The following is a 15439-nucleotide window of genomic DNA, read 5'->3' on the forward strand; positions in this document are numbered from 1 at the left end:
AATAAAAATATAATATTATATATAAGTATTATATTTTTAAAGTTATTAATTTTTTTTAAAGTAAGTTTTTTTATTAAGGTTTATATTAATTTATTAAGTTTAAGTTTCTTTATAACTTAAGCTATATTTAAGTTAAAGATTTTATTATTATTATATTTTTAATTTAATAATTACTTAAACTTATAAATAATATTAATAATTTATTTAAATTATTTTTATAATTTATTAATTTTTTTAAATTAATAATTTTAAGTTATATAGCTTTTTTTACTATAGTTATAATAAAAGAATTTTTTTTTTTTAGTAATAGTATTAAAGTTTATTTATTTTAAGTTTATTTTATAAGTATAAGTAATTTTTTTATATTATTTTTTACTTTAGTTAGCTTTATAATAATATAATAAAAAAAATTATAATTTTTTTTTATACTTTTTCTAATACTTATATTATTTATTATTAATTTTAATAACTTTATTTATATATTTTTAAAAAGTATTAAAATAATTAAGTTTATATAATTTATTTTTTACTTTTTTTTTTAATTTTTTATAAAAGTATTTTATTAAGGGTTTATATTTTTATTTAAGCTTTAAGGAGATTTATATAAACTAAGAAATATACTTAAATATAGCCTTTTTTTAATAAAAATCCCTAAGTTTTTATTTAATAATTTATTTTTTATTAATTATTTTAAAAACTAACTAAAGTATAATTTTAAAGTTTATATAATTTAAGAAAATATAAGTAATTTTACTATTATAAAATATATTTATAATTTTAATATAGTTTTTTATAATAAGTTTAAATTAGTAAAGTATAACTTTTTTTATATAGTTAAAAATATAAAAAATTTTATTTTTAATAATTAAAAACTATTTACTATTAATAATATAATAAACCTTAAGTTAATTAAAAAAGGTTTATAAAATATTAGTTTTTTTAATAAAAAATTTTAATTACTTAAGTTTAATTATTTTAGTAATTTTAATATTTTAAGCTAGCTTTAAGTTATTTTTTAATTAATTATTTTATACTTAAAATTTTTTTAAAGCTATAGTAAAATTTTTAAAAGTAATAGTAAGTTTAAGAGTTAATTAAGGAGCTATAATACTTTTTATTACTTAAAGGTATATAATACTATTTTAAATAAAAGTTATTAATATATAATAAATTAGTTTATATTAAATAATATAAGGTAATTCTTAAGGTAATAAATTAATTATAGTTTATATTAATAAAGGTAGTAGGATATAATAAATAATCTTATTATATAATTAATAAATTAAATACTAAAATTAATTTTATTATTATATTAATAACTAATTATTTAAGCTATTTAATAAATATAAATATTTTATTTTTATATAGTAAGTTATTTTATAAGAAATAATATAATATATTATTCTTATATATATATAAAATACTTACTAAGTATTATTTTTATATTAGAATAATATAGCTTAGTTATTTCTTTTATATTAAAATAATATAGCTTAATTATTTTATTAATAATTAGCTAAGGCGGCCTAATAGTTAATCCAGTGCTTGTCTCAGAGTACTATAAGAGGTTGGGTTGTGATAAGGAGGCAATAGGCCCTTAACTACTTATAAGTCCCTTGTAGCTTTAACTATAGCCATTATAATACTACCTACTAATTCTAGCACCACATCCATAGGAGGCTATACTAACACCCCTACAAATCCCCCTGCAGTTGTAACTGTAGCTGCAGCTATTAGGACTATTACTAATAGAGGCTTAATGGGATTTATTACTATGGCTGCTGCTGGCGCTATTAGTATAGGGCTTTGAGTATTAGTTTAGCCTATGCCTTTATGTTTATATAATCTTTCAAACATATTGGATTAATTCCATACATATTATTAAAGGTATATTATTATATAAACGGTACAATTTAAGTATTGCGAGTTATTTAAAGTGTCTCTAAGAAACCTAAATCTATGCTACCAAATGCCCAATCTCCAAACTCTTCCCCAAAACTCGGCATTAATCTACTATCCTCCTTTGTATTTTGGCTATTAGATACAGAAAGCTCACCGATGGGCTCTATAATAATAGCCCTTTCCGTTGGTGATTGAAATATTTCCAAGGGTATCTGTGGTACAGTGTTTACCAAAAAATAGTTGTCGTCAAGAAACTTATACAAAGAGTTTTCGCGCTCTATTCTGATAGTACCATAGTAGGGGATATAGATATGCAGAACACCATTATTCAGATGCATACTAACACCACCTTCAAGTCCGTTACCGCCGATTTGACAAGAAATCTTCGCAACAACAGAACTCTGATTGGCAATAGAAGCTTCAATGCCAACAAGTTGTTTCAGGGTGTTAATAATTGTTTGGTTTATGGGGTTGTTGTCTGTTGTTATCTTATGCTCCATACTATCCAGTACACGCTCAATAAAGCCAATATCTTGAGGGCGTTGGTGTGTGAGAAATTGAAAGATGCTGGTATTCACATTAGTAAGGGTGTTATTTTGGCGATGACAATGTCCTTTTATATGAGCAAGACATAGCGTCATACTAGCGATAAAGGTTATATAGTTGACACCGAGGCAGTAGGGAGAATAGTTAGAAGCATTGCCAAAGTAAAGCACAAAACGTGATAGTATCTCACGGCTCGCGTTAATGGCTGTCATTTTGCCATAGTCGTATTTCCGGTCATTGTAAGTCAGAAGTATATAGGGGAGATGTAATTGTGTAAGTAAATGATAATGGGTAAGCTGATACATAAGTCGAAGAGTCTCCTTGAAGGCGTCCATGGTGTTGCCAGCGATAGACAAAGGCTCGGGAGGGAGCCACCACTGGGCAGGCGTTGAAGCTGCTGCCTCTTGAAAAAGTTTATCCACCTTGAGTGTCGCTTCAAGGTCGTGGATGTTGGTACTATTTCGTTGCAGAATGAGACCCGCGGCAACTATTTCACGCCGCTCAAGGCGATCTATTATTGCATCCTCTTTGGGCTCCTTTGACTCTGAGAAGACGACATGAGGGTCTTGTTGAGACCCCTGGGGCAACCCCAGTATTAGGGATAGATATCTATCTGTAGAGACGAGTCGGAACCACATCGAGTCGGGCTCGATACGATTTGGTGTCTCAGCATCAATAGTTTTCGGCAGAGGTCTAGCACCCCAGTCTTTATTGCTACTAGCAGGAACAGCGGTTCTGTATCGATGAAGACCCATTAGTTGCGCCATCGTCATAGCTCGGCGATTTGAGACCCAAGCACCGCGGAGATTGCCCGTATTGTTACGAAACATAGCTTCCATCATAATGCACTCAATGCCTTCGAGCGAGATAACCATATCATCATTGCTAGTAACAAGTCTGTTTGCTATCTCAACAACCTGGCACATGATACTCTGCAGTTCAGATGATAAAGGTGACCCGCTTTGTAAGAAGACACCCAGCATTAGAAGCCTGCGGGCAATCAGTACTGGGTGGGATCCTGGTAGAGGCGATTGCAGCACGTCCTGAAGTGATGGTAGGTCGTTATTCATAAAGGTCGAGTATGGCATACATGTGACGCCATGAAATAAATTGAAAGTATTGTTGATTTTCATACTTGATATGGTCTCAAGCTCACGTGAGCTCGGCCACGCTGCCAGGAGTTGCTGGGAGATTCTATCATAATCGATTGATGAATTGATAAATGCTTCTCTTCCCATATAGTTGTATGTGGAAGGTGGTCTAGTGCCAAATGAACTGTCAACTTGGCAGCGCTTTTCGATGTTAGTCTAAGAGATAGTTATTGAAGGATTAGAAAAGAAGAAACATACTGTCTTGTCGAGACCCTTTCCTCGTTTATCTGGCGTTGATGTCAATGGTGCATCGTCATGATATTCTTGGCTAATGCACTTGACACGCCGACTTCTGCACCCGTCACATATAGTCTCAGTTGGAGCGGCGAAAGTACATCGGATCTTTCTTCGCTTGCATTCCCAGCAACTTTGCGTGCCCTTCCGGATCTTTCTGCGCTTAGGTGTGGAAGATTGGCCATTGCCTCCGTCGCCATTGGCGGATATCACCGTGGTCATCGTTATGTCAAATGTGGGCAGAGGTGAAAATCAGTGATGATGAGTCAAGGTGAACACGCAATACGTGTGGCGTATTAATTCTAAACCGCCGCGGCGGAGAGACAAGTCGCTGTAACACGTGTTCAAACTGGTTCGACCGCGGTGGAATGGACGCTCCTCCCTGATTGGATTAGGCACCTAGCGAAATAAACCGCAATGGCGTATTACAACAGCGCTTCGACCGCGGCGGAAGGATTGCCCCTCTCTGATTAGCTCTTGAACCCAGTCAACGCCAAGAGACATTAGCAATCTATCAATATCGCTCAGTGTATAAGCCATGGGGACGTTGGTCGCCTACGGTGGTTATTGCTATATAGCCACGAATCTTGTATTGCATATTGTGGCCAAATTTCTTTCAAAATTAAAAAGTATAAAATCTCGCTATATTCCTCTCTCAAAAGCTTACAACAAAAGCGCACACTGCATATACTTTGAATCAGCAACACTATTTCTCCAATTACTTACAATGGTCAATGTTACTATTGCAGGTGGCTCTGGTCGTATGTTATTCTAATATTTATACAACCTCAACCAAGATAAGCCAAACTAACTAGAGTTTTCTCTTTTCAAAAGCGGTTGCCAGGGAGATAATAGATGCCCTTCTTGTTACGGGGAAACACAGCGTTACCATTTTGAGTCGAAGAGTCAGTAGCCTCGTAGAAGTGCGCCAAGTGTCATTTTGATTTCAAAGAGTCTAATATTTGTACAGGAAGCTTCGGACGAAGATGTGATTCCCGGAACTACCTGGCGTGCAGTGGATTATAGCAACCATGGTGCCTTGGTGGAAGCTCTCAAGGGTACACACACTCTGTTATCTTTTGTTCAGATCATGCAGCAATCTGGGCAGGATACACAGAAACAGTTGATTGATGCATCTGTTGCTGCTGGAGTCAAGCGTTTTGCACCCAGCGAATATGGAAGGTAAGACAAGTCATGAGATTTTATATCTTAGTTTTGGCCGCAAATACTTAAACCTTTTTTATAAAGCTCGGGAACTGCTCATATGTCTTGGTATTCTGGGAAAGAGGTGGCAAGGGAGTACTTGAGAAAACTCAATGCGAGTGGGAAAGTACGTTTTGGCTTTTCTCCCACGTTCAAACGAACGTTCCATGGTTATCTAACATGTTTTAGGTCCTTGAATATACCTTGTTTCAACCCGGCCTTTTCTTAGACTACCTCGCATCCCCATACAAAACATCAAAGCACATAGAGCCTATAGACTTTATTTTCGATTTTGAAAAGTGCCGGGCTGTCATCATTGAAGGGCATGGGGACACTACGATTACATTGACCTCGGCGGCTGATACTGCCGCAATGATTGCCAAAGCTGTCGACTACGATAAAGAGTGGCCAGAGGTCAGTGGAATTCAAGGCAACCGAGCCACCTTTTCCCAAATTATCAAGATTGGAGAAAAGCTTAGAGGTAATTTATATCTGCGGTCTAGTCCAAATATTCATGCATCTCTGTTCTAATATTCTATAGACCGCCCCTTTACTGTTGAAAAAGTTCAACTAGAAGATGTCAAGGCTGGGAATCTTACTCTGCCATGGCGCTTCGAGAGGCATCATTCAGCTATTAGTGATGAAGAAGCAGAGGTTATGTCGAAAATAGTAGTTACTGGTGTTTTTCTTAGTAGTCTTGAGGGAGGCTGGGATGTGTCTAACGAACTGAACCAAATATTCCCTGACTATGAGTTTGCGAAGATAGAAGATTTTCTCTCAAAGGTCTGGAATAGGAAGGTCTAAGATATATCCAGTGGAGATCCTATTTAGTAGCAGTTTATATTCTTAAGCTACAAAGCTAAACGTATTTTTCCTGAAACAAGTGGCTATACTTCCATTATTAAACTATTAGAATATAGTAACAAGTAAGTAAATACCCCTATAAATCTCTCAATCTGAAGCAGCAGTTCGGATTGATGTGCCACTTGCTGTCCTTGAAGCAAATAAATTGGAACCATGAGTGCGAAACGCTATGGATAGGCCTCTCGTTGCTGTGTTTATAACGCACTTTATCCGAGTTACTACCAAAGCGAAGGTGCATTCCTTAACTATTTTTCCACGGCAAAGTATTACGCCAACAGCAGGGCCATTGAATATATCAAGAGTGAGGCTCCTGCGCAGGTATGATGGCACGGTTTCCCTCTTCTCCTCTCATTCCAACTTCAATAGATTGCAAGATAGCAAAAGGCGTTTGGTGCTGACAACATTGTGTCTAATACCTCCATCCCAACCCCCTATGACTATACCTTTTTTACCCTACCTGGCGACGAAAGCGCACCTATTGAGCTCGTGCGTCTTGTGAGCGGAGACACAGTTGATGAAACGCTCTTTTGGATCCCTTCCACCCGAACCTTGATTGCGGGCGACACCATCTACAGCCACGAGCTGCACATTTGGCTTGCAGATTTGCAAACGACTGCTCGTATTTCATCCTGAATCGCGAGGTTAGAGCTGATTGAGTCCATGGAGCCCGAAAGCATTGTCGCTGGACATACACTTTCCGTCTGGGGTTCTAGAGCACAGCAGAATCTTGCCCACGGCCAGTCGTATCTTACGTTTTGGCAAAAGGACATTGAAGCTAAGGGTCTTGATTTCTACACCCTGGAGCAAGTTGTTGTAGACAAATTCAACAACACGTTCCCTGGACTGACGGGTAGTATTGTATCAGAGGCGTTACTTAATATTACCGCCGGACAGTTTGGAAGGGGCGGTACATGTTAATACAGTGGTATAGATTTACCTACATATAATAACGCAATGTATTTATAGGCGTGAAAGATATGGGGTATAGTTTACCGGAATACTGTCTTCGTGACTATGAAGTATATTACGTGTAAAATAGGGTAACCAGTGTGAAAGATATTATGAATCTTAATACCTAGTCAATTACGGCCCATAACAAGTCGTAGAGTATTATAAAAGACATGGAGTATACTGTTATTAGAGAGTTTGAGATAATATAGAGATATTAGGAGAAGCAATTGCGAGTATATTACGTTTGTTGGGAATTATATATCTGGAAACTCCAATATAGCGCAGTAATATATAATACCAGTGGCAATTCCCACGACGGAAACAAATCTAGTAAGAACAGCTAAGCTCCGCCTTGCTAATTTTAGTAATAATAGCTGTATTATTGCTCATACGTTATAGATATATAAACCTATGCTGGCTATATTATTAGTTCTGCATTAAACTCTAAATCAGGAGATAAGATTCATGGCCCAATAACTAATAAACAAGGAATAAAACGCAAGAGCTAAAAGTGTAGTATAATATGCCTATGGGATTTCTATTATCTGCTATGGCTTTAATAAAATTAATATTTTATATTAATTACCTTCATGCACTCAAGTATCTTAATCCCGAAACGTAGGTCAAGCTTAGGTCCGACCAGGTAAGACTAATCCAAGCTTGCCTAAGATTGTCGGTAAGGTGCAACCAAAATACCAACAACTACATTGTTATTTCCTATCACAATCTTTACATATGCAATCACAGTGACTTTATTCAAGGATGTAAGAGATACACCATGGAAAATATCTGCATAAACAGATTTTGAAGGTGTTAAAAGGCAGATTATCTAGAAGCCTACTGACTGGGCAAAAAATGGGACATCTTCTGAACCATAATATTACCTCTGTTAAGTCCCAAGCCTAACCACTTTATGAACCGAATGTTATAGGAAGGTAAAAATGAAGTAATGCTATAAAGCAAACGAAGCCATGCATTATCTGTTGCGAGGTGGGCGGGAGGGTTGGGGTATTGTGGTAGCTGTTAAACTAACAATAGAATGTGGGGCTTATCCCAACTCCATTAGGCAGAGATATTCGTGTTATATCAACCCCAACCAGAACATCCAACAGCGGTGCTACTAAGGAACTTATTATTTATTCCTCTCCCTCCAAAAATTGATAGCAGGTAGCAGAATAATTTTTTCCCAGCTCATATAGGAAATTCTCTACTTTATTTCCACTTTTTAAATTCTGTTGCCTTTATACTGTATACTGCAATCTTATTGCCTTCCCTAGTGGGTTAATCACAGTTCAAATCCCTATGACGTCGTAGCATAATAATAAAGGTTAACAGCAATGGAAGTGCCTGAATTCACATAATTATTGGTAATGCTGTTGCACATTATTCGGGGCATTCTGTCCGCCACTGTTATCTATCTGTCCATTCTTTTGAGTTGCGAAGATCCAATGGACATAGAGAGCAAGAGAATGTTCACTTGCGTTACTGTTTCCCCCTTTATTACGGCTGAAAAATTTAAACATTGTTGTATTTAGTTGAGCACAAATGCCATGTTAGCGCTTGAGAGTATATTGATGGCGCCATGGTCAGCGGCGTCTTATTACGGTCTGGCCCTTTGCCACAGACCAATCCCTTGTAAATAGCTAGCTCCACCATATTCCTAATTCTTTGTTTAAACTTTAACCGTGTTAGCGCTATGTATAACGGGTCGTATCATGTTAATGATCGCGGGACCGACTCTGCCTCGTTAATAACGTTGTGCCAGCGTCAGATCACAACATTTCAGACTATGCCTTAGCAGGGAGTAGCAAAGCGGTTACGATAATGATAGCTAATAATACAGCGTGCCATTTCCGCAATAAACGCATGGTACGGGCCTTTTGTTGTTGCCCCGCCTGGTTTCTTTGTAAGCTAGGCATACGGGCCGGCACTTTTGGATATCGGCAGCGGGAGGGTCGTTTTCGGAGGATATCGAGTCTGGGCATTACTATTTCGGCTAAGCAAGGAAAATAAATCTCTTGGCCGGAGCAGAATCTAGATTAGGTAGTCTACCAATCAATTAAGAGGATTATAGTTGTATTGCGCCTACTCGTGCATCTTGATTCCGCCTCCGCTTCGAATAATTATTGCACCTGCTACATAGGGAAGCTCTTATCTCTTCCACAAATAAACCTTGACTGCAAACCATTGTTAGCGGCACTTGCGCGAGATGCGCCACAGTATATGACTTGCCTTATATAGCAGGTATTAGTAACAGCTAGGAACAGAAACGGGATCGACACGTGAATATCGTCACCTCGCGTATAGCTTAGCTCCCTAAGCCTCTCGAGAAGCGACGAGAATCTTTAATCATGGCTCCGTCTAAGAAGTTTCTGGCAGTTACAACAACTGCATATGGGCCGCTTTACCCGTGTACACAGGATTTGAATGCACATTGTTCGGTTAGGACGGAAGAGCATCAAGTTGCATAATCAAAAGTTCGATTGACGTGATCAGTCATGCTGTAAACCTCATCAAGATGCAGAGAGAGCATCTTGCAGTAAAGCAGAATTTGGTCTATAAAAGCATGGTATCACGCCCTAATTATCGAGAATTTGACTCAACAGCATTCACACTACAAATCTCTTTGTCCTGAGTTAAACATCTCCGTCTACTGACACCATGCTCTTCTCCTCTATTGCCATTGTTGCGGCAGCAACTGCTGCCTTGGCATCACCGGTAAAGCCCAGTGCCAAGATTGCAGCTTTACCAGTGAAGCGTGTCTCCAACGTCAAGTCGTTGAAGAACATTGTCCAAAAGGGCCAAGCACGCATCAACAAGATCAACGGCGTCAAGGACATCGAGGCCAGGGCTAGCGGCCCAGTCACCAACGAAGACGTTAGCTATGTTGCCTCGGTCACTATTGGCGGTCAATCCTGGGACCTCATCGTCGACACTGGATGTACGTCTTCACTACATTGACGCTGATGAGCAACGCATGTGCTAACCTGATATCCTGGCTAGCTTCAAATACGTGGTGTGGTGCCCAACGCTCATGCGAGCCATCTTCCACTGGCAAGTCCACGGGCGGTTCCGTCCAGGTTAGCTATGGTTCCGGCTCTTTCTCCGGCACCGAGTACAAGGACACAGTTACCTTCGGTGGTTTGACCGTCACATCACAGTCGATTGGATCTGCCCGCTCATCCTCCGGCTTTCAAGGTGTCGATGGAATTATTGGCTTTGGTCCCGTAGATCTCACTGAAGACACCGTCTCCAATGCCAACACAGTCCCAACCTTCCTGGATAACCTCTATAGCCAAGGATCCATCTCGACTGAGGTGCTGGGTGTTTCCTTCAAGCCAGAGTCTGGCAGTGACAGTGATGACACCAATGGCGAGTTGAGTCTCGGCGGTACTGACAGCTCCAAGTACACGGGCTCCCTCACCTACTTCTCAACTCTCAAGAGTGGCTCTGCTGCTCCCTACTGGGGCATCTCTATTGCTAGCTTCACCTACGGCTCGACGACCCTCGCATCGTCTGCGACCGGCATTGTCGATACTGGTACTACGCTCATCTACATCCCCACCAAGGCTTATAATGCGTTCCTGTCTGCTGCTGGTGGCAAGACTGATAGCTCAACTGGCCTCGCTGTCTTCTCAAAAGCGCCAACATCTAACTTTGCCATCAAGTTTGGCTCGACGACTTACACTCTTACACCGTCGCAGTACTTGGTTCCCACCTCTCAGTACAGCTTATTCGGACTCAGCTCTGGAAAGTACTACGCATGGATTAACGACGGTGGCAGCTCGGGCGTCAACACCATTATTGGCCAGAAGTTCCTGGAAAACTACTACTCAGTCTATGATACTACCAACGGCCGCATCGGCTTCGCTACCGCCGCTTAAATGAATGCATGTTCATTTTTCTCCTTCTCATGAACACAATCATAGCATACTCTTGGCGGACAATTTATCACCATTGCCCTGCATAATGAATATGTTGATTCATTGGAGGGCTGCGAGGCAACTGGGGACAAACATCTGTTTCAGTACTCACAAGTAGTGCTAGTTTCAGTTAGCTTCTAGCTCAAAGTGTAGTTGGAATAAATGCGTTTAACTATATATTCTTAAATTGAGAGTGATGTATAAGTAGTATAACAGATAGAGGCTAATTTAGTTTCCACTGGTGATGTTTATTGACTTCACACAACGTACAAACGCATGCTATGAGTGATCTAGACCAAACCAGCAACCTCACTGAGTGGTCTCCGTAGGCATCTTCTGGGTTGTCTCCGACGCAGCGATGGCACCACAAATGGTTACCCGGGTCGTGCGCTTTCTTGATGGCCAGTAGTTGTTGGTACAATGCCTGGCCCCAATAGCAGAACGTCAAGTTATGCATGACGTAGGAGCTCTCAGAGAAATAGCTGTTCGGGCCAATGCGATACAAAGTGTCCATTGACTGTTGGGTGGTCAGCGTACGCGCATTCAACAGCATTACAGCTGAGCGAAAGCCAGGTGAGATGGCCGTATCACATGGCTGTGAGCTCCCCAGATTGCCAGTCAACGAAGTGTAGAGGTAGTGAAAGCCACAGCGGTGCCCCGTTGCATCTGGCGAGGTTGAGTCAGGATGCATCAAGGATGTCACACAAATATCCAGCACCTCCATCATTGTGGGGGCGAACTTTGTTTCCATGCCTTGTCGGTCGTGAGACAAAAACCGAGTTTTGGGAGCCAGTAGCATTGTCAGAAGGCGGGTGCGGAGTAGGGAGGGGGTTACCGACGGAGAGTAGGAATTTGTCGGCCGGCATGCTGAGCACGTAGTCAAAGGCTGACTTGAAGTTACGCTCCTCTATGGCCGTCACCTCCAGCACTGACTTGAGTCGGTCGCGGAAAAGACGGTAATTCGGCTCTTTCTCTCCTCCTGCGTAGAAATATTCAACATTGAATTTCCATGTGACTGCGCATAGACCGCCGGTCGTATAATTGGAAGTGTCGATGAAGAATGCTGCCTGCGTGCTGACCTTGGGGTTCAACATCAGCGCCCAAGCCGAGAATCGACTCCACGTGGCCCTCAGCCGCTCATAGCCAAACGGACTTGAATGAGGATTCCACCGGTCGGGCAGGAGTTGCGACTGTTGTACTCGTGGCCCGAACCGGAAGTGGAGATGCATATCCGGTGGCGGACGGCGAAGCTCAAGGCTCTGGCAACATGTCGCTCGTTGAGAGGGAACACCACAATGAATGGATTCCAATCTCGGTACTCATTCTGGTGGAGAGCCGCCTTGCACATGTCTGACACGTTGTTCCATTCTGTGGAGTTGCTGGATGGCTTGAAGCATGAGCGTCTCATCTCATCCACATCCACATAATAATACAAGGCCTTGAACCCCATAGCCGTATTCCCCAGACCATAACAGGATTGGTTGTTGAAGGAGCCGGTCGGCACCGGTGCGGGCTGCGGCTGCGGGTAGCCAGTCCACTGGAGACCGAGCCTTGGTTCATTGGGGTCTAACTCTTGCTCCAGCTCTTGGATGGTTGTCTTGGTGGGCCAGCAGCTGGAGTCATCAGGCGTGCACCAATCGTGGCGTACCTTGAGCAGATCTGTAACCTCGCGTGGCCGTGGGGGGTGGGTGGATGGCACCGTCTTGGCAGGGTCGCATGAACCCGCTCCGCAGTAGTCGTTCTCAGGGCCACAGGAGTAGGAACAGTGTAAGCTGCATGGGTTGCAACGACCTATAGCCCATTGCGTGTGCGGCGGGAGGAAGCTTTCTGCCAAATCATCTGGCGCCAGTCGATTCAGCGCTCCGCAACGAATGGTAGCGTAGGAATATACAGGATGATATTGGAACTGGAAGTGGCAGGTGGAGATGCTGCCACTGGTACTGGCGAGGAATATTGTATTGCGACCATCGTCTGAATGGGTGACTACGTAGCGCTGCACTCCGCGACTTGGGTAATTCGGCCATTCCAACGATGCCTGGCCATTGGCAGTGAAGTTCCATCGAGCCAGTCTCTCTTGGTAGTGGTTGGATACTTGGAGTGAGCGCCATATGCCCAGCAGCGCCAAAGGTACTCCGGCAATGCCCGGCTGATATGGGCTCAGAGAGCTGAGCTTAGACGCCTTGCTGACCGCTGAGTGCTGCAGTGGAGCGGCGGCAGGGTTGATGTTGGGAGAGAAGACACAACACGGGGCCGAAGATGACTTACAGCGAAACATGAGGAAGTTACCACAGTTAGGAGTGTCCATTGCGGCGTAAAAGTCGACGGGTGCCGGGGCGCCGGTGTGATTACACGCGAAGAAAGCCACCTCGAGGCCACTGATGTTTGGCAGTCGCTTAATCAGACAGTCTTCCAAGTGATGATTCGTACCACAGTTTTTCAATACAATTTGTCAGTCGGATCGAGGCTCGTAAGCGCATGTTTAGGGATAAGGGCTGTCAGTGGTGATAGTCAGAGTGTCCTCCGTAAAAGTCTGAGCGAATTCGAACTTGCCAGACCCGTGCTGCTCAGTTCCAAACGAACGCCATGTGCCCTGCCAGGGGGAGATTGTATCGCTTGACAACTCTGGCATCCCAAACCCAACAGTAGGAATACTATAATTCTGGATTGGCATGGGTGGTTGGCGGGATCAAGCAAGACAGTGCTGTCGAGATTGGCGGGAGGGCAGTTGGCCCAGGAGTCACCGCATGCAAAGCATTGATCAATACATTCGCGGGACATCCTGGGAACGCTATTCACCGTGCTTTCCGTCCATCCGATTGTGGCGAGATACGCACATTGCACGCAGCTGGCACTGATGATCGGTTCTATATCCTGCAGCCGTCTTCGCAGAGCCGGGTTGGCGTTGTACTCATTGGTCAGCACAAAAGCCGTGCGGTAGTATGCTTCTTGTGGCAGGCGAAAAGCGCTCCCGTCAGCACCAGGTATGACGGCACACATGCCGTGCTTCATCCACTCGGACAGGATGAAACACTGCATGGTGTTGTTGTACTTGGAGTCGGTCGGCCAATAGTAACGCAACAGGGCTCCAAAGATTTCGAGGTACGATTCGTCGAATTCTGAACCATGCTTACAGCTATAGGGCTGATTCTTATCTCCGCTCCCACCTATAGAGCTTGGCCATAGTCCGTGCAGCGTGACTTTAGGTGAGCCTGGAGCGAAGTTATTCTGCTGCAACGCCAGCGTGTAGCCGTCGGTAGGTAGCAGCCCTTCAGGTCTGTGCTTACCATACCAGAGAGAGAAGGGCGGTGGTTTCTGCTCCATGCTTTTTTACCCAAGACGGCGCATCCTCGCGTCCACTTAAGGTTGCACGTATCAACGTGATAGTTGACGGCAGTAAACCGATTGTGCGGAATCGGGTTGGAGGCACAACTGTCCGAATATCCAGTGCATGAGGCGGCAGCACCAGCGACTAGACACGCCAATGCCACCAAGACCAAGGTCAGGCGTGTGTGATACGGCCATAGCATTGGCACTGCGCTTGGATGTGGCTGACCCATCTCTGCTCGATGCACACCACTGTTTGTGGCGTGCGTTGTCGATGATGTGTGAAGGCAGTGGGTCTTCCACCACGCCAACTATACATTATTTATAACTCTGTTTGCCTGTTCAGATAAATAGAGGAGAGAACCCTTCAGGAAAGAGTTGGTGATAAGAGAGTGCCCAGATCACAACGTATATAATAAGCAGCCTATATATACACTTTATATGTTCAGTTCGGTGACTTGGATGGTGATTAGCAGCCAGTGCCACCATTTGCTGCCTTGGCCCAATCGCAGGCTTTTGAGACTACCCAACCGCAGTGATGTGTCCAAACTGAGCGATCCTCTCTTTCCTAGAGGTGAAACAAGAGAGCTGATGAACCGATAGTGTAACTTCAGCTGCTGCAGCCATCACTGCAAACTATTAAATGCGGGAGAACCGGGCGACGTGATGTTGCTGGTAGGAGAGAAGACAGAGTGGTGGTATGGCTCAGCGTGGGAGCTGAGACAAGGGTCAGACAGGAAGCGATTGGAAGTGAGCTCAGCTAGGTGGAGGCACTAGTGGCGGCTGGCGCTTCGCTCAGATGCATAGGCCTAAAGGGAAGAATTCTAGGCTTTGGCCCAGTATGATTGTTCCTGGCAGGTTTCCGAAGCTTTATGCGGAGCCCTCTTGGCACAGTTGCTGTTGAGATGAACATTAACCGATTTCCAAGCGCCTCTCTAGGTCAGTTGTAGGCTCCGCCTCCACAAGGAACCCAGAAGGGGTTGTGAACTATCGGTAACACTATCAGGGGTTTCATTCACTTAGCAACTGTTTTTGTGTATGAATTAGTATACTAAACTCTACGACCACTATCCCAAGAAGAAAGATAATTCTGTGTTTCAGCGTCTAGAATGATTAGGCATCAAAGCTATTAAGAACGGGAAGATCCTGTCCAGCTGGCAAGACGCCATCAGCAAAGGCCACACCTGCATCGACGTGAACCTGGAAAGCTTCAGACTGACTAACATGCTTTTTTTCCTTTCGAAATTAGGAGTCGGCGTTGGGGTTAGGTTGGTCTTAAAGATTTAAATGATGGATTAGGCATTTTGGAATGATTTAATTAATTAATTAATAGATTTGACA

At 42.6% G+C, this 15439-nt stretch overlaps 4 protein-coding genes across 4 annotated transcripts; 2 read left to right on the top strand and 2 right to left on the bottom strand.

Moving 5' to 3' along the window:
• Nucleotides 1-2179: 2179 nt before the first annotated feature.
• Triagg1_8374 (transcriptional regulator family: Fungal Specific TF) lies at nt 2180-4055 on the bottom strand (the record flags this gene model as incomplete). The annotated part of the gene is made up of 3 exons (XM_062903213.1): nt 2180-2184; nt 2243-3740; nt 3798-4055. 3 exons carry the CDS (start codon nt 4053-4055, stop codon nt 2180-2182), a joined length of 1761 nt encoding a protein of 586 aa, XP_062752567.1.
• A 505-nt stretch (nt 4056-4560) lies between these two features.
• Nucleotides 4561-5840, top strand: Triagg1_8375 (uncharacterized protein; the record flags this gene model as incomplete). The annotated part of the gene is made up of 6 exons (XM_062903214.1): nt 4561-4594; nt 4668-4738; nt 4804-5015; nt 5082-5163; nt 5226-5517; nt 5578-5840. 6 exons carry the CDS (start codon nt 4561-4563, stop codon nt 5838-5840), a joined length of 954 nt encoding a protein of 317 aa, XP_062752568.1.
• A 3672-nt stretch (nt 5841-9512) lies between these two features.
• On the top strand, nt 9513-10735 carry Triagg1_8376 (uncharacterized protein; the record flags this gene model as incomplete). The annotated part of the gene is made up of 2 exons (XM_062903215.1): nt 9513-9792; nt 9855-10735. 2 exons carry the CDS (start codon nt 9513-9515, stop codon nt 10733-10735), a joined length of 1161 nt encoding a protein of 386 aa, XP_062752569.1.
• Nucleotides 10736-11454: 719 nt separating this feature from the next.
• On the bottom strand, nt 11455-14301 carry Triagg1_8377 (uncharacterized protein; the record flags this gene model as incomplete). The annotated part of the gene is made up of 5 exons (XM_062903216.1): nt 11455-11853; nt 11928-13149; nt 13202-13266; nt 13571-14002; nt 14059-14301. 5 exons carry the CDS (start codon nt 14299-14301, stop codon nt 11455-11457), a joined length of 2361 nt encoding a protein of 786 aa, XP_062752570.1.
• Between the last annotated feature and the right edge of the window lie 1138 nt (nt 14302-15439).

Source organism: Trichoderma aggressivum (genome assembly GCF_033847375.1).
Source record: "Trichoderma aggressivum f. europaeum strain CBS 100526 chromosome Unknown scaffold_041, whole genome shotgun sequence".
Taxonomy (NCBI): Eukaryota; Fungi; Ascomycota; class Sordariomycetes; order Hypocreales; family Hypocreaceae; genus Trichoderma; species Trichoderma aggressivum.